The 19,121-nt window shown below is 44.1% G+C and overlaps 1 protein-coding gene across 1 annotated transcript; it reads right to left on the reverse strand.

The window, feature by feature from the left end:
- Positions 1 to 1,464: 1,464 nt before the first annotated feature.
- LOC143956849 (snaclec bitiscetin subunit alpha-like) lies at positions 1,465 to 18,514 on the reverse strand. The gene is made up of 5 exons (XM_077467021.1): positions 18,427 to 18,514; positions 14,714 to 14,851; positions 3,743 to 3,897; positions 1,884 to 1,984; positions 1,465 to 1,745 (listed from the first exon to the last, which is right to left on the reverse strand). Exons 1-5 carry the CDS (start codon positions 18,512 to 18,514, stop codon positions 1,601 to 1,603), a joined length of 627 nt encoding a protein of 208 aa, XP_077323147.1. The 3' UTR covers positions 1,465 to 1,600.
- Positions 18,515 to 19,121: the final 607 nt, after the last annotated feature.

Below are 19,121 nucleotides of genomic sequence, written 5' to 3' on the forward strand. Positions count from 1 at the left end.
TTATTCAATCACAAAATAAAATAAAAGCCTCATGCATGTATCCTGCTTCTTAATATAGGGGGTCACTAACGCCAAGAGTTGGTATAAGCAGGGGTCCGTCATCCGGAGATAATTTCGAAAATCATCCGGATTATTCTCCTGGAGCTCCCGCAGCAAAGGCATATGACATAATTGGTCACGATTAATAAAGCAACCTAATTTTCTTCCAAGAAATCCTCCTCCTCCTGTTCCTGTTCCTGGACTTGGTTCAAAGCAATAACTCCAAGGCTAATAATAAATAACACATTATCTCCTCCGATTCCGCAACATGGCTGGTTGCCGAACGGCCGTTCAGAAACGAATTGAAAAGTGCTAAATGAAAAGCGTGAACTGTAAAGCGTTAACTGAAAAGTGTTAACTGAAAAGCGCAAATCAACACTCACCAAACTTCTACTAAAATTAAATTAGCAGAAGGAGTCCAAAGGGGTGTGCTAAAGAGCTGAAAAACCACATAGTACGTGACCACATTTGTGTTTGTTGGCCAACAATTCCTTGCCAGTTGTAAGATTTTGCAAGACAAAATCCCAGGCACACGCCTTCGGACAAAAGTCTGAGGTTTTTTTCTGCGGAAAATCCAATCGTGTGTACGAAGCTTAAGGGTTAGATGCTAGGTTGGGGATTAAAATAAAACAGTGGAGAGGCTCTCATGGACCAGCTGGATAAGTACACAAGCAGGTCACCCTGGTGGATGACTCAGGCTCACCCGAGGTACAGGGTCTAAGCACTAACTGGTATTCACAGGAGCTTCTGATGGCGGAGATGGATTTTGCTGTGTGTACCTGGCTGCAATCCTCAGGATCGCCCCACCAGGAGATGAGCAAGCCAGAGTCCAGTAGCAGAAAAAGCAGGCTGGGATCAAGAGGAAGCCTAATCAGTAAACAAGCCAAAGGTTGGTAACAAATGGTTTCAGGTTGGGAATGAACGGAAGTATAGTCAAGGAACAAGCCAAGGTCAGTAATGAGTAGTAGGGAAGATATGGATGGCAGCAGGAGTGACAAGAGCAAGATTTTGGCTAAAGAGAGCACAATAATGTGGCAAAAAGGAAGTGCCAAGGCATGGCTTAAATACTATAGGAAGTTCATGGGAGGAGCCTAAGGTTCACCATAAACAAGGCACAATGCAGGGTTGTCCTAAAGACCAGACAGAGCGTTTTTTTCTTTTTTTCTCAGGTGGCTCTGCAAGAAGAGCTCCGGCTGGATGAAGCAGGGGTTGTGGGTTCAGATCCCAGTCCTGACATTTGTGGTCAGTCAGATCTAAAACTTTGTATACAGCTACAGATCACCAGAGGAAACGAGGTGAGAATCTGGAGCTGCTACAAAGGTTCTGGAGAGAAATTATGGTTATTGGAAGAGGAAAGAAAATTCACATAGCTGAAAGAATAATGCTAAACTCTGCAAGAAATGAAAAACAAGGCTTTTACTTGGAAATGGTTGACAAGAGTAAATTGGAAGTCTTCAGATGTTATCCTTCATCAATATAACAATGGATATGGTATCAAGTAGAGAAAGCCTCCATATTATTTGTACATTGTAGATCTTGCAGTGAATGATTCTTTCCACCACTAGCAGGCGTTGGCTTTGTCCAGTAAGTAGGATTTGCTGGGTTTACTCTCACAGATCCAGGGAAGGAGATCGGTACACGGAGATAACACGAGAGTTTGTCCCATTTTCACACACTGTGTAGTTGGCGTGTTTTGTAGAGACAGCCTAGAGAGAAGAGGGATCACCATTATTATTCTGTGTCAGTAGATGCCAAGCACTATATACTGCAATACAGCATGGAAAGACCTATATAACCCTGTATACATTATGTGTAAATTCTACGGTTCTGGGAAGGATACTCACTCTGTTGTGTTATCAGACCAGAACCACTGAGTCACTGCAACGTTTCCAGTCCATGTAATCCTCTGCTGTAATCCAACCCAGAACTGACTTTGCATGTGACACTGAAACACATCATAAAATAATATCAATAATAATAATGACCCTTACAGATTTCCAAGTGGTAGTAGATAATGTATGCCCATTCATAATTGGGCTCGTTGAGGCTGAAGAATCTTTGACCCATAGGACTCATAAGACACTGTTATATATCACCACCCAAAAAATACAATATTTTAGATGGTCCTGTATTATCTGAATGATGGCACTAGGATTGATAGATCCTATAAGCCAAGCCTGAGGTCAGCTCAGGCCTCCCCGATTGGAGACAGGAGGTCTCCGTCTGGGCTCAGAGGTGCCCTAGCCAGGATTTGGGAGACAGATGGTCTCCATCAGAGGTCAGAAGTGCCACAGTCAGGAGTCAGGAAACAGGAGGTATCCTTAAGGGTTTAGAGGTGCCACAGGCAGGATTTGGGAGACAGGAGGTCTATGTCAGGGGTCAGAGGTGCCCGCCAAGAGTTGAGAGACAGGAGGTCTCTGTTAGAGGTCAGAAGTGGCAGAGTCAGGAAACAGGAGGTCCCTGTAAGGGGTCAGAGGTGCCACAGCCAGCATTCGGGACACAGGAGGTCTCTGTCAGGAGTCAGAGTTGCCCCCGCCAAGAGTCGGGAGACAGGAGGTCTACATCAGGGGTCAGAGGTGCCACAGCCAGCATTCGGGACACAGGAGGTCTCTGTCAGGAGTCAGAGTTGCCCCCGCCAAGAGTCGGGAGACAGGAGGTCTACATCAGGGGTCAGAGGGGTCCCAGCCAGGAGTCGGGAGACAGGAGGTCTCTGTCAGGAGTCAGAGTTGCCCCCACCAAGAGTCGGGAGACAGGAGGTCTCCATCAGGGGCCAGGGGGGCCCCAGCCAGTTGTCAGAAGACAGGTGGTCTCCACCAGGAGTCAGAAGTCCCCCAACAATGAGACAGGAGGCCATATCCCAGGTGATAAGTGGGCTCCTATTGGAGTGCCAGGAGAACCATGCAGCAGGTAGCGCTGCCACTAAAGGCTGAGTGATCCAAGAGAACCAGGAGAGGTGGACTACACAGTCAGAGGGACTGGTAAGAAAAGCAGAGGTGCTGCTGACAGGGGAACTAGAAGGCTCGGCATTTTCAGTTAATTCTTCATGTTGATGTGAAAGAACCTGTGTGGCAAATGATTATCTTTGTCATTATTGTGAATAAAAGTGGGCCATCAACCCCTTAAACAGAACATCTGGAGTGGACTGAACTCACTGGAAAGCCTCTACCACACGAGTATAATCACCCCAATACCACCCATTGTATGATTGTTACTGTAAAATGAAAACAAATCTGGGTCTGATTCTGTAAAATGTAGTTCCGCTATAATGCTATGTATATTTATAAATATGGTATATAGTATTGTTACAGACATGAGTAGAGGTTCAAGGTAGGTCAGAGTAAAACAGCATGCACACCCTCATATCTCATATCTCATATCTCACATGTCTCAGATGAAAGGGATTTTGGTTCCTGAAACTATAAGAACTGATGTTCTAATGATCTCTTTACTTCTTTGCAGAGGACTGACAAGCCACCCGTTGGGTCAGACCTAGAGGTCTCTAATTAGCCAGGAGCACAACTAAAGAACTACAAATCGGACTCAGTAGAGGGTTACTCGGTAGCATTGGACCTCTGCAGAGAGAACACTGCTTTCACACAGAGAGCAAAGATTACTCTCTACAATATTCAGAGAGGGGACAGAATTTTCTACCCAGGCTGTGGCTGATTTCTGAGGAGGACATCGGTCAATGGAATCAAATTACCTTCAGTATGGAATCTTTACTCCTCACCGTGGCCAGAACAGATCCGTTCTCCACACAGAATCGCTCGCTGTCCTCTCTCGTCTTCTTATCAGTGGAGAAGAAATAACATTTCCGATTCACGAAAGTCCATTCCGGGGGACATTTTCTGATGAAATCTGAGTTAGAAGAAAGTCAGAATATAACATACAAAGAAGGAGATGATTATTACAAGAGAGGACTTTGTCACGGCATTACTGAATGTAGCATGTGACCTCCTATTAGAGAAATCTCTTTTGGTCAACGTGATTTATTTATTTCAAAACTAAACCTGTAAGTCATTTCCTCTGTTATCTATTTTAGAAATACACATTTATTTCGGAGTTCTTTGATGACAAAGTGCTCACACACTATTAAAAGCTTACCATTACAATAGGCCAGCAATGACTGCTCACTTGTAGACTGTCTCCCTCTAATGCCTCATACACACGATCAAACATTCTGGTGGAAAAGTCCGGCGGACAATCACCCCGTGTGTAGCCTCCGGCGGACTTTTTTTACCCAAAAGACCGGCGGACTTAGAAAGTATTTTTGCACTCCAATCTGTCCGCCAGACTTGCTTTTCGGCGGACAATACGGCCGTGTGTGTGCTAGTCCGCCGTACTTTTGAAATGAGCGGACTTTTCCCGCGAGGAGAAAAGTCCGCTCATTTTGAGCGCGTCTCCAGGTAGCCAGGGCCAGCGAAGGGGGCGTCGCTGGCCTCGTCACCTGGTATGGACTTAAAGGGGAATCCCTACGCCGAAAAATCGTCAGAGGGTCCCCCCCTAGGTCCACATCAGACCCTTGTCCGAGCACGCTACCCGGCCGGCCAGGAAAGGGGGTGGGGACGAGCGAGCGCCCCCACCTCCTGAGCTGTACCAGGCCACGTGCCCTCAACATGGGGGGGTGCCTTGGGGAAGGGGGGGTGCGCGGCCCCCCCACCCCAAAGCACCTTGTCCCCATGTTGATGAGGACAAGGGCCTCTTCCTGACAACCCCGGCCATTGGTTGTCGGGGTCTGCGGGCGGGGGGCTTATCGGAATCCGGGAGCCCCCTTTAATAAGGGGGCCCCTGGATACCGGCCCCCCACCCTATGTGAATGAGTATGGGGTACAATGTACCCCTACCCATTCACCTGTGGAAAAAAGTAAAAATAAAACACAAAACACAAGGGTTAAAATAGTTTATTGCACAGCTCCGGGGGTCTTCTGTCGGTCTTCGGGGGTCTTCTCGCCGGACTCCTCCGCTATCTCCTGCTAGCTCTTTTACTAGCGAGGGGAGCCCGGCTTTCTTCTTCGCTGCCGCCCTCTTCTTCCGACTACGGGGGTCTTGTCCCCCTCTTCGGGGATCTTGTCCCCCTCTTCGGTTCGTCTTGCCGGGCCACCGCGCCTTCTTCTAGCTCTTTTACAGGCGGTGGCCCCATCTTCTGTCGCCGCTGTCGCCGTCTTCTGTTCTCTTCTTCTCTTCTTCTCTTCAGATGTTGCCTCGTCGCTGCCTCCGCTCACAATGGCAGGGATGCGGCGTGCGGCGACTTATATAGGAACATTACCGGATGATGTCCCCGCCTATTAAGATGTCACAGTCCCAGCATCCTCATGGCACCCCTCCATGTTGAGGGCACGCGGCCTGGTACGGCTCAGGAGGGGGGGTGCTCGCTCGTCCCCACCCCCTTTCCTGGCCGGCCGGGTAGCATGCTCGGACAAGGGTCTAATGTGGACCTAGGGGGGACCCCCACACCGTTTTTTCAGCGTAGGTGTTCCCCTTTAAGTCCATACCAGGTTCCCCTTTAAGTCCATACCAGGTGACGCCTCCTTCGTTGGCCCGGCTACCTGGAGACGCGCTCAAAATTTGTGGACTTTCCTCCGCGTGTGTGGGCGAGTCCGTTCATTTCATTTTGGGCAAGTAGCTCGTTCAGAAAGTCCGGCGGACAGTCCGGCGGGAAGTCCGCCAGACTAAGTCCGCCGGATAGTCCACTACGTGTGTACCCGGCATTACTGACACTCCCAGAGAGACAGAAGATACTTGGGTCAAAATGAATGTAATTAAACAGATTTTTAGGACAAAGTTGCATTAAAGCAAATCTTAATCCTTAAACAGATATTGCACGTTATTGCAATTATTCTAAAAATCAAATCTGCTTTGATCAGTGTTGGTTTAAAGAAAAAACATAGTTTTACGTTGACGGCTTGTAAAAACCTGCCAATAGTAATTTTACCACAAGCTGGCAGCTTCCCTACTCACCGCGATGTACCCATACGTCATGCCGGACTTCCTGGTTTACAAGTGCGTGCATCCCCTTGCCTCTCATGCTTTGGTTGGACACAGCATGAGTTCAACACAGCAGGCTTGCAGCCAATGGTTTTGCCTGTAAACCTGCTGATTGCTGTGGCCAATCTCAGCACAGACCAGTGTGGGTTGGTAGACACAAAGCAGATCTGGCTGTTTTTCTTTTCTCCCTGATTTTCACTTACCCATAAGAGCTGAATTCAGGAAAAAAAGCCATCCAGTCTGTAAGTCAGTAAAATCAACCCACATACACTTGTTAACCCTTTAATTTCTCTCCTGATCACCCCTGTCACCTCTACAGTATTATCACTGATCACTGTATTAGCATTACTAGTGACATCAGATAGTGTCAGTGAGTGTCCCTCCAAGCCAGTGTCAGTTAGTGTCAGATTTCCCACCATACTATCACAGTCCCACTAGGAGTCGCTGATCACCACCATTACTAGTATAATAGCATCTTTTCAGGTCTGTATCCTGGTCACAGTCAGAACTATGGAGCTGTAACAGCTTCAACTCTTCTGGGAAGGCTGTCCACAAGGTTTAGGAGGGTGTCTATGGGAATGTTTGAATGTTCTTCCAGAAGCACATTTGTGAGGTCAGGCACTGATGTGTTCCCTCTCTGAAGTTCGCACCTTATTAGTCCTTTCCGTATTCTTCGCAGGATTAACCCAGTGGCTTACACATTAGACCTTCCTTCTAATATGCGTATCTCGAATGTATTTCATGTCTCCTTATTAAAACCTTTGGTCAGCAACCACTTTGCCACTTCGGTGCCTCGTCCTTACCCTGTACAGGTTGAGAACCATGAGGAGTATGAAGTACAGTCCTTTGTTGACTCCTGTAGATTCCATGGGCACATACAGTACCTGGTGCATTGGAAAGGGTATGGTCTAGAGGAACGCTCTTGCCCCTGTTCTCCTCCGTGATTTCCATAGACATTTTCCCCTCAAGCCTGGTGGTCCTCTGAGGTGGAGGGGTCATTGAGGAGGGGGTACTGTCAGGGCTGGGCTCAGCCCTTCCTTTTCAAAGTTGGCCACTCATCTGTCGGCTAATTGCCAGCTCCTTTCTCTCCACAGTGACTCACCTGTTGATGATATCCTGCTCGTCAGTCCTGCCTACTTAAGCCTTCCAGCCCAGATGACCTCTGCCTTTGCCTTGATCACATCTTTAGAGACGCTCTCCTGTGTTCCTGTTAAAGACTTGCTTGGATGATATTCCTTCTGGCTCCAGATCTTGCTTGCTGTTCTACTACCTCATCTCTGGCTCCCTGACATTTTGGCTTGTCTGACTCTCTGTTCCGGTTCCTGAACTCTGGCTATGTTTCGACTATGTTTACTTTGTTTACCTTTGTTATTATTATTAAACAAGTGAGATTTAACTGTACTTCTGTCTAAGTCTGATTCATGGTTTCTGGCAGGTCAGGCATAAAGTTGTGGAGAAGTATAAAGCAGGGTTGGGTTATAAAAAAATAACCTAAGCTTTGAACATCTCACAAAGCACTGTTCAGTTTATCATCAGAAAATGGAAAGAGTATGGCACAACTGCAAACCTACCAAGACATGGCCGTCCACCTAAACTGACCGGGCCGGGCAAGGAGAGCATTCATCAGAGACGCAGCCAAGAGAGGTCCATGGTAACTCTGGAGGAGCTGCAGAGATCCACAACTCAGGTGGGAGAATCTGTCCACAGGACAACTATTAGTCGTCTCTCCACAATATGGCCATTATGGAAGAGTGACAAGAAGAAAGACATTGGTGAAAGAAAGCCATAAGAAGTCATGTTGCAGTTTGTGAGAAGCCATGTGGGGGACACAGCAAACATGTGGAAGAAGGTGATCTGGTCAGATAAGACCAAAACTTAACTTTTTGGCCTAAAAGTAAAACGCTATGTGTGGCAGAAAACTAAGACTGCACATCACCCTGAACACACCATCCCCACCGTGAATCATGGTGGTGGTGGCAGCATCATATTGTGGGGATTCTTTACTTCAGCAGGGACAGGGAAGCTGGTCAGAGTTGATGGGAAGACGGATGTAGCCAAATACAGGACAATCTTAGAAGAAAACCTGTTAGAGTCTGCAAAAGACTTGAGACCGGGGCGGAGGTTCACCTTCCAGCAGGACAACGACCCGAAACATCCAGCCAGAGCTACAATGGAATGGTTTACATCAAAGCATATTCATGTGTTAGAATGGCCCAGTCAAAGTCCAGAACTAAATCCAATTGAGAATCTGTGGCAAGACTTGGAAATTGCTGATCACAGACGCTCTCCATCCAATCTGACAGAGCTTGAGATATTTTGCAAAGAAGAAGAATGGGCAGAAATGTCCCTCTCTAGATGTGCAAAGCTGGTAGAGAAACCCCCAAAAAGACTTGTAGCTGTAATTGCAGAGAAAGGGGGTTCTACAAAGTAGTGACTCAGGGGGGGGCGCCATACAAATGCCCCCCCCCACACTTTTCACAGATTTATTTGTATCATTTATCATTTTCCTTCCACTTCACAATTATGTGACACTTTGTTTTGGTCTATCACATAAAATCCCAATAAAATACATTTCCGTTTTTTGGTTGTAACATTACCAAATGTGGAACATTTCAAGGGGTATGAATACTTTTTCAAGGCGCTGTAACTGTTAAATTTAATATCCAAAAAACAGTTAGATATAAACTGTTTAATTATATTTATTTAATTGTACTGTTTCTGTAGCTGGGGTGATGGATTATTAGATTCCAAGCACAGTGAGGTGCAGATTGGATGAAGTGATTTCTGTATTGTGTGAACTTTTAGCCCTTGTACACACGGTTGGAGATTCCGACGGAATCTGTCCGATCGGACCGCTTTGTCGGATATTCCGACTGTGTGTGGTCTCCATTGGACTGTATCCGACGGACCAAGTTTTCCAACTTGTTGGTAAAATTTTCAGACAAAATGCTCCGATCGGACATACTCCGATCATGTGTAGAGAATTCCGATCGGACAAAGTGCCACGCATGCTCAGATCAAATTCCTACACCAAAGCTATTGGCTACTAGCCTGAACGTAGTCCCGTCGTAACTAAATAACGTCATCACGTCGGATTTTCCGACAACTTTGTCCGACCGTGTGTATACAACAGTTTCGGACAAAATCTATCTGACAAAATCCAACGGATTTGGTTGTTGGAATCTCCGACCGTGTGTACAAGGGCTAAAGAGCGAAAGGATGAAATACAATTTAATTTTGTCACAGTAAAAATGGCCTTCAAGAACTGACTGGCAATGTGATTCAAGGGCTCCCATCCATCAAAGCTAAAATATAACAACAATGTTTTATGGAATAATTCTCCCAGTCACACATATGTATGAATTTAGGCATTCTATATTTGTATAGCCAGGTCTGTTAAAAGTTACTGTATGTAATAGTTAAAAAACAAAACAAAAAAAAACTCTAGTGGCTAAAGTCATAAAAGCACATAAGACATAAAAATATAAATAAAAGTAAAACAGTGTAGGCTTTAGAGGGTGTTTTGTAAACTAACCATATTTGGTACATATTTTATATATATACGCATTGAAGTACATAAAACATGATCTAAATGGTAGAGGAACTACATTAAATATTTGATGTCTTTAAAAGAAAAGGGTAAAGTAAAACTATATCATTCCAAAACAGGTATAGAGGCACTCATGGGTCTTTCAGCGAAGACAAATCAAAGCTGCAGGATTTCATTTATATTCAAGAAAAGCCATGCTTGAGTATAACTTCTAACCACTTAAGATTAAAGTGGCTGTAAACCCTTACAAACCACTTTGACCTACAGGTAAGCCTAGATTAAGGCTTACCTGTAGGTCCAAGAAATATCTCCTAAACCTATACGGTTTAGGAGATATTTGCCTGAAGACGGGCACCGCACTGAGCGTGGCATCGTCGATGACGAAGATGGCGCGCAATGCCGCGCGTCTCGGCTCCCGTGCGCATGCGCGGGAGTGACGTCATCGCTGCTCCGGCGAATCACATCGCCGGAGCAGCGAGACCCACCAAGAAGATGGACGCTCGGAACTACAGGGGACAGCGGTGACTTCGCTGGCTCCTGTGTCAGGTAAGTGACACATAATGGGCTACTATGCAATGCGATGGGATGCATAGTAGTCCATTATGCTTTGCCTTTGCAGGGAATGAAAGAGGAAGTAAACTCATCAGGGTTTACTTCCTCTTTAAGGTTACAAGTTAAAATCTGTTTTATTTTTTGCTAGAAAATTACTTAGGACCCCCAAACATTATACAGTGGGGGGAACAAGTATTTGATACACCGACAATTTTGCAGGTTCTCCTACTTAAAGTTACAAAGTATGTAGAGGTCTATAATTTTTATCATTGGTACTCTTCAACCGTGAGAGATGGAATCTAAAACAAAAATCCCGAAATCACATTGTATGATTTTTTTAATAATTAAGTTGTCTTTCATTGCATGCCATAAGTATTTGATCACCTACCAACCAGTAAGAATTTCGGCTCTCGCAGACCTGTTACCCATTACCTGTATTAACTGCACCTGTTTGAACTCGTTTCCTGTACAAAAGACACCTGTCCACACACTCAGACTCCAACCTCCCCACAATGGCCAAAACCAGAGAGCTGTGTAAGGACATCAGGGATAAAATTGTAGACCTGCACAAGGCTGGGATGGGCTACAGGACAATAGGCAAGCAGCTTGGTGAGAAGGCAACAACTCTTGGCGCAATTATTTGAAAATGGAAGACGTTCAAGATGATGGTCAATCTCCCTGGGTCTGGGGCTCCATGCAAGATCTCACCTTCGTGGGACATCAATGATCATAAGGAAGGTGAGGGATCAGCCCAGAACTACACGGCAGGACCTGGTCAAGGACCTGAAGAGAGCTGGGACCAAAGTCTCCAAGACACTACACTGTCATGGATTAAAATCCTGCAGCACACAGAAGGTCCCCCTGCTAAAGCCAGTGCATGCCCAGGCCTGTCTGAAGTTTGCCAATGACCATCTGGATGAGCCAGAGGAGAAATAGGAGAAGGTCACTTGGTCTGATGAGACACAAATAGAGCTTTTTGGTCTAAACTCCACTCGCTGTGTTTGGAGGAAGAAGAAGGTTGAGTACAACCCAAAAAACAGCATCCCAACCATGAAGCATGGAGGTGGAAACAACCTTCTGCTTTTTTGCAAAGGGGACAGGACGACTGCATCGTATTGGGGCGAGGATGGATTGGGCCATGTATTGCAAGATCTTAGCCAACAACCTTCTTCCCTCAGTAAGAGCATTGAAGATGGGTCATGGCTGGGTCTTCCAGCATGACAAAGACCTGAAAAACACACAGCCAGGGCAACTGAGGAGTGGCTCTGTAAGAATCATCTCAAGATCCTGGAGTGGCCTAGGTGTCTCCAGACCTGAACCCAAAAGAAAATCTTTGGAGGGAGCTGAAAGTCTGTATTGCCCAGTAACAGCCCTGAAACCTGAAAGGTTGGAGAAGGTCTGTGTGGAGGAGTGGGCCAAAACTCCTACTGCAGTGTATGCAAACCTGGTCAAGAACTACAGGAAACGTATGATCTCTGTAACTGCAAACAAAGGTTTCTGTACCAAATATTATGTTCTGCTTTTCTGATGTATCAAATACTTATGTCATGCAATAAAATGCAAATTAATTACTTAAAAATCATACAATGTGCTTTTCTGTTTTTTCTTTTTTTTTTTAGATTCCATCTCTCACAGTTGAAGAGTACCTATGATAAAAATTACAGACCTCTACATGCTTTATAATTAGGAAAACCTGCAAAATTGTCAGTGTAGCAAATACTTGTTTTCCCCACTGTATATGCGTATTTGCGTAGCAGTCTTACAAACGCAATTCTTTTGGAAAAAATGCAAAATAAAAATAAGAAAACAGTAAAGTTAGCCTAATTTTTTTTTTCAATATGGTAAAAGATGATGTTACGCCAAATAAACTGATACCCAACATGTCATGCTTCAGAATTGTGCCCGCTCGTGGAATGGCGACAAACTTTGGCACTTCAAAAATCTCCATTGGTGATGTTTAAAAACGTATACAGCAGGGATATGCAATTAGCAGACCTCCAGCTGTTGCAGAACTACAAGTCCCATGAGGCATAGCAAGACTCTGACAGCCACAAGCATGAAATCCAGAGGCAGAGGCATGATGGGACTTGTAGTTTTGCAACAGCTGGAGGTCCAATAATTGCATATCCCTGGTATACAGGTTACCAGTTTTTAACAGGTCTAGTGCTGGAATTATTGCTCCTTCTCTTGCTCTGATGATACCTCACATGTGTGATTTGAACAGCGCTTTTATATGCGTACACTTCACTTACGTATGAACTTGGCGGGACGATGTATTTTAATTATTTTTTTTTTTAATGATTTATTTTACGTGTTATTTTATTTTTATTTTTACACTGTCCATTTAAAAAAAAAAAATGTGGGTCACTTTTATTACTATTACAAGGAATGAAAGAAATAGAAAAAAAAGCATGACAGGACCTCTTTAATTATAAGATCTGGAGCAAAAAAGACCTCAGATTTCCAGGGGCGGACTGACCATTGGGCCACTCGGGCACTGCCCGAGGGCCCCATGCAACTAGGGGGCCCAATCAGGGTTGCCAGTCTCAGTAAAACCAGGGACAGTATGTAAAAAATTGTGTTTTTTTTACATCTGTCTCTGAAATGTCCCTTACCGACATCCTTTTGGTCTAAAAATCCCGAGATTATAGCTGCCCCACCTCTCCAGTACCTTCTCAGCCAATAGAAACATGTCTGTGTATACTGTGTGTGTGTGTGTGTGTTTGTGTATACTGTGTGGCCCCATAATCTCTGATTGCCTGGGGGCCCCATAATCTCCTATTGCCTGGGGGCCCCATGAGTTGTCAGTCTGCCCCTGCAGATCTCACATTTACACTTAAATGCAATTAAAAATATAATTTTTTTTTCTTCTTTAAGACTATTGGGCGGAAGTGACTTTGACGTTGTGACTTTGACGTTGTGACTTTGACGTTGTGACTTTGACGTTGTGACTTTGACGTTGCTTCTGTCATCCAATGGTATGGAGCCTAATGGGGGCCATCATTCCCTCACTCGACTCCATGCCTTGCAGGGAAAAGCACCTGATCATCTCTGCCACTAACGACGGCTCCAGTAAGCGGCGGAGACCACCGGGGAGCGGCGGGAGGAAGGGGCATCTCTCCTGCCACGGAAAAAAAGTGATCTCGTGGCGAATTTGTCGCAAAAAGACCACTTTTATCTAAAAGCAGACCACCTGCTGTTTAAAAATACCGGGGGTTACGGCAGCTATCTGCTGCCATAACAATGGTATTCAATGTCAAAGCACCGATGTATTACAACGGGCGGGCGGTCTGGAAGTGGTTAATACCATGTCCATCTACCAGATTGAATGAACAAACTTAAACTGTAAATAATCCACAGTGCAACTTTAGGTAAAAACTGTGCAAAAACCAAACAAAACACAATACTAAAGGCAATCATGAAACAAATAACTGAAGGTCCAAAGAAGTTATAAAAGTCCGATGCACCCAGTCAAATAAAAGGTCCTACACCAATAGAGTCCTTCTACTCCAATAGAATCTCTGTGAATGTGTCAGTTGATTAGGAAAAGACACCCGGTGTTCATAACCAACACCAACCTTGTGAGCTTACCAGATGGCTTGTGACTCTTTGTATGATTGTGCATAGCAGTCTGCAAACCACAGCACATCAGAATCTTCCATCGCTCACCCAGTGCCTGAAGAGAATGATACGCCAGGAAGAAAGAAGAAAAATGCACCATGCTCCGAAAATGTCAAATCCTCAGAAGGATACAATATTACAGTTAAAATGCCCATAGAAAAAGTATACAGCAACCGGCACCAAAACAGACTACAATGCCCTCAATGCTGTTCACTTTCACACATGCGTGGTGACGTGACAACTTCCAGGTGGGCCCTATATGTTTTGTCAGAAATGACGTCATCGGGGGCACAGCAGGATTCCATTATCAATGTCTTTTTCACAATTTTTATTTTATATTTTTATATATATATATATATATATATATATATATATATATATATATATATATATATATATATATATATATATATAAATTTAAAATTAAAAAAAAAATGTGAAAAAAGTTTTCCTGTTATAAATTTTGCAAATAAATAATGTTTCTTCATAAATTTTTATATATTCTGCAAAATTTTCTTTAAAAATAACCCAAATCAGTGTATATTATTTAGTCCATGTGAAAGTTAGAAAACTCTCAGCGCAGAAAGTGGGCGTTTTTGGGGTGACAGATTAGGCTCCCATGGGTTTCAATGGACTTTGGGTTCAGTATCCGAAGTCCTTTGAAGTTGGCTGAGTCCTGTTTAGGGTGAAACACATATAGAGGATGTGGTTTGTTAGGTGGAGATATCCAGCTTTTTTATGGACTATGTAATAAAGCACCAACAGGAATTTACACTGGGGTAAGACTCTTATCTCTTTTATCTCACACTTAGAGCAGAGAAAAACTGTAAGGAACCAGAACCGGAATGATCCGTGAACCTTTGGGATTTGGAGGTTTTGGAGCGGTGCCTTGGATCTGGATACGCCCCTACTATATTTCTTATATCGTCTACAGTATATAAATAATGTTTTTAGAAGGTTTTAGACCTGACACCAGGATGGCTCTTCTCAGGCAGGTCAACCGTTCTCTGGTATCTTCCAGCATCTGAGTCAGGTTCTGCTGGGTCTCCAGACTTCTGTTCAGCTCCAATCTCAACTTATCATCATCTGGATTTTTGGTTCCAGCTGAAATACAGGGAGAGGCAAGGATTAGATACATCTTCCCCTATGTCCTCTCTACCTAAACATGATAACCTAAATTACAGCTATTAGATCTGAAGAAAGATGGACTTACTCTGTATCACATGCCATAACCAGAAAGTTAGCACAACAAAATAAGTCAGGAGGAGGAAGCCAAATGTGTATGGAGAGTTCCAGAAATGGTGACCTGGAAATATAGAAAATATCCACCCTCAGTGATTAGATGAAAACCAACCAACTACGTCTGTAGACCATAAAGGGTCCAACTATAGACCAATGAAATCCCTTTAGAATGAATGTATCAAGATATGTGTTAGCCCTTGTACACACGGTCGGAGATTACGTCGGAATGTGTCCTATCGGACCGTTTTGTCGGATAATCCGACTGTGTGTGGTCTCCATCGGACTGTTTTTTCCGTCGGAATATCCGTCAGACCCAATTTTCCAACTTGTTGGAAATATTTTCCGACAAACTGGTCCGATCGGACATACTCTGATCATGTGTAGAGAATTCCGATCGGACAAAGTGCCACGCATGCTCAGATCAAATTCCTACACCAAAGCCATTGGCTACTAGCCTGAACGTAGTCCCATCGTAACGAAATTATGTCATCACGTTCTGAACGATCAAATTTTCCGACAACTTTGTCCGACCGCGTGTACGCAACAGTTTCGGACAAAATCCGTCAGACAAAATCCAACGGATTTGGTTGTCGGAATCTCCGACCGTGTGTACAAGGGCTTAGAAATATTTTAATTTCCCAATGATTATCTGCTTATTCTTTGTTCTGGAATACAAGACACAGAAACACAACTGACATGGACCTTTATGTGGATATTAGTTCACCAAACAATCTGTACGTCAAAAGAAGTGCCAAATTATTGATCACCTGAAGTCCTCCATTCATTGTTGTTGTGGTGAAGTTTCTTCTTCTGGTTCATAGCAAAATCTGCAAGGTCTGTTATACTAAAGATCGTGACTAGGATGAGAGGAAAATACCTGGGTTTGATTTGAAGGACGTCCGACAAACAGCTTGCCAGTTCCAATTTTAATCCCAACCCCACTTAGAACTTAATCTTTGCAATCAATTCTGATGATTTTCAAGGCTATTGGGGTAGGTAATGTCAAACTAAGGGCATAGGGGGCTGGGCACTGCCCAGGGTGGGTGTGCATGAAGGCAAACAAAATAAAATGAAAATACTGTTTGTTGAGGAGTGGAAATTTTAACAATTAACCAGTTCAATACCGGCCACTTCCCCCCCTTCCTGCCCAGGACAATTTTCAGCTTTCAGCGATGTTGCACTTTGAATGATAATTGCGCGGTCATGCAACACTGTACCAAGAACTAAATTTTTATCATTTTCTTCCCACAAATAGAGCTTTCTTTTGGTCATATTTGATCACCTCTGCGGTTTTTATTTCTTGCTCTATAAACAAAATAAAAATGATGGCCACTGATAGGCTGCACTAATGGCACTGATGGGCACTGATGAGCACAGATAATTGGCACTGGATAGGCAGCACTGATGAGGAGTTACTGACAGGCATGACTGAGTGGCATCTGAAGGGCATTGACAGGCATTAGTGATGGGGCACTGATTGGCACGTTTATGGGCACTGATTGGCACTGTTGTGGGCACTGGCTGGCAGGTGATGGGCACTTATTGGCAGCTGATGGGCACATCTGATGGGGGCTGCACTGATAATCAATATGCTGATTATGTGCACAGACCCCCCCCCCCCCTCCCCACTGACAGGGAGGGCCGCCGATCGGCTCTCCCTGTCAGCGTGAACCAAGGAAAGACGTTTACCGGCACTTCCTGGTTAACGCGGTGATCAGTTGTGATTGGTCACAGCTGATCACGTGTTAAGAAGCCTCTGTCAGAGGCTCCATACCACAATCCGAGTTGCGGTGTGTCAGACTGACACAACACAGCACCTTAGATCGCCATGCTGCGTGCTGGCTTGTTGTTCCGATCATGTCATATGACGTCCGATCAGGATAACTAAACCACTTTTCCGCCATCATATAGGCTATATGGAGGGCGGCAAGGGGTTAAAGTAAAAACATTAAAAAATGCCCAATTATTTAAATAGCATGGAGGGTGGGGGGGGGGGGGGTGTCCTCAATCTGCCTGCAAAGTGGCACAATTGTACAATGTAATCAACTTACTACTGCAAAAGTGACATAAAAAATTCTATTTCAATTGCTGGTGAATGGCATTTCCCTGCCAGCTTGTTTTTTTTTTTTTTTTAGTATCAATGTTTATAAACATTGATCAGACAGGAGATAGAGAGATACAAAGTAACATTGTTTATAAACATTGATCAGACAAGAGATAGAGAGATACAAATTAACATTGTTTATAAACATTGATCAGACAAGAGATAGAGAGATACAAATTAACATTGTTTATAAACATTGATCAGTCGGGAGATAGAGAGATACAAAGTATCATTATTTATAAACATTGATCAGACAGGAGATAGAGAGATACAAAGTATCATTATTTATAAACATTGATCAGACAGGAGATAGAGAGATACAAAGTATCATTATTTATAAACATTGATCAGACAGGAGACAGAGAGATACAAAAGTCAGACATACATGGATCAAAATTTGTCCGGTTAATCAAGGACCCCCCACCCCCAAAGTCTATACCAGAATCAAAGGGTCTGGTATGCAGAAGAGAAGACTCTGGAATTTGTTTCATTCTTGCTATAAAATGTGCTACAGCAAACGTGCCATCTACAAATGATAAAAGAAAAAGATACAGTTTAACCACATGACCTCTGGAAGGTTTTACCCCCTTGATGTCCGGGGCATTTTTTTGCTATTCAGCACTACGCTACTATAACTGGTATTTGCACGGTTATGCTGCACTGTACTCAAATAAAATGTACGTCTTTTTTTGTTTTTTAATACCTAGATTCAGCATCCAAAGTCCTTTGAAGTTCGCTGAGTCCTGTTGGAACCAATTGAGCGATTGATGTTATGAACAATGACAGAACGACTACACCGGACTCCAGGTACCTCTGTGATATGAGGGGACTCATCACACTGATATGAGCCAACACAGAACGGAAGAGGACGCCCCTGATAGTGTACTATGTGCTACAATGTGGGAGTAAAATCCATAAACAGAATAAAATATGTTAATAACCTAAAGCAGATCTGACCAGCTCATCACCCTCAGTCACGCAGGTGGTTTTAGAATTATAACATGATGGGTCAGTACAGTGTACAGCAAGGACAAAGCCTCGTCCATCAGAGCTTACAATCTAGAGGCTCCGTGTAATGATCTGGAATATTTTAGAGATATAGTTACAAATTCATAAAACTATTTGGCAGAGTTCCCTGTATAAGCACAGAGTCTTCCCTGAAATATTGATCACAGTCATTATAACACAGCTGCTGATGTCCTGTCTATAATCATCCAATCAGATTGAAGATCCATGATTATCAATATTGTCTTTCTGAAGAGATAATAACGCAGAATGAGGTTTGTTGCCTGAAACATAAAAATAATAAAACATTCTTATCATACACACATACCTGGACAGCGGTGGGACTTGGGTCGTCTCTCTCTGGTCCCTTCTGTCTCGGTTGGGGTTACATTGGAGTAGACGGTCTGCTCAGCCATGGTGTCAGTATGTCGGTGTATCAGCTTGGACTGTATATCTGTAGTCAGTGTTGTCTCTGGTATACAGAGAGGTCTCTCTTCTGTAAAGGTCTCTCTTCTGTAAAGGTCTCTCTTCTGTAGCAGGTTGGCTACAAGTCAATTTTTAGACAAACCAAAGACAGATCTGTCTAGTTTTGTAAGCCGGATGAACTTTTACCACTAACCACTGTATGTAGTTGGAGGACATCAGAAGACCCATCAGATCAGCTCACTGCAAGATTTAGGGCAGGTCGGGGTGTTTTCAGCACAGGAAACTTACAGGGTCAGGTTCTGAGGAATTCAATATGTACTAAACGTAAGGCTAGAGTTGGTGTTATGCCGCGTACACGCGGTCGGAGAATCCGTCGGAATGCGTCTTATCGGACCGTGTCGTCAGATAATCCGACTGTGTGTGGTCTGCATTGGACTGATTCCGTCCGAATCTCCGTCTGACCCAATTTTCCAACATGTTGGAAATATTTCCCGACCAACTGGGCCGGACGGACCTAATCCGATCATGTGTAGAGCATTTTGATCGGACCAAGTGCCACGCATGCTCAGATCAAATTCCTACATCAAAGCTATTGGC

The sequence above is a fragment of the Lithobates pipiens genome, unplaced genomic scaffold, assembly GCF_037356315.1.
Source record: "Lithobates pipiens isolate NorthernLeopardFrog02 unplaced genomic scaffold, aLitPip1_a1.2 Scaffold_44, whole genome shotgun sequence".
In the NCBI taxonomy this organism is placed as follows: Eukaryota; Metazoa; Chordata; class Amphibia; order Anura; family Ranidae; genus Lithobates; species Lithobates pipiens.

Excerpts from the sequence above, each read along its gene's own strand:
- LOC143956849 (XM_077467021.1), bottom strand. The coding sequence starts at position 18,514 with ATGGCTGAGCAGACCGTCTACTCCAATGTAACCCCAACCGAGACAGAA. Across the intron at positions 14,852-18,426 it reads CAAGTCCCACCGCTGTCCAG|CTGGAACCAAAAATCCAGAT; the intron begins GTATGTGTGTAT and ends CCTGTATTTCAG. Across the intron at positions 1,746-1,883 it reads TGGTCTGATAACACAACAGA|GCTGTCTCTACAAAACACGC; the intron begins GTGAGTATCCTT and ends TCTTCTCTCTAG.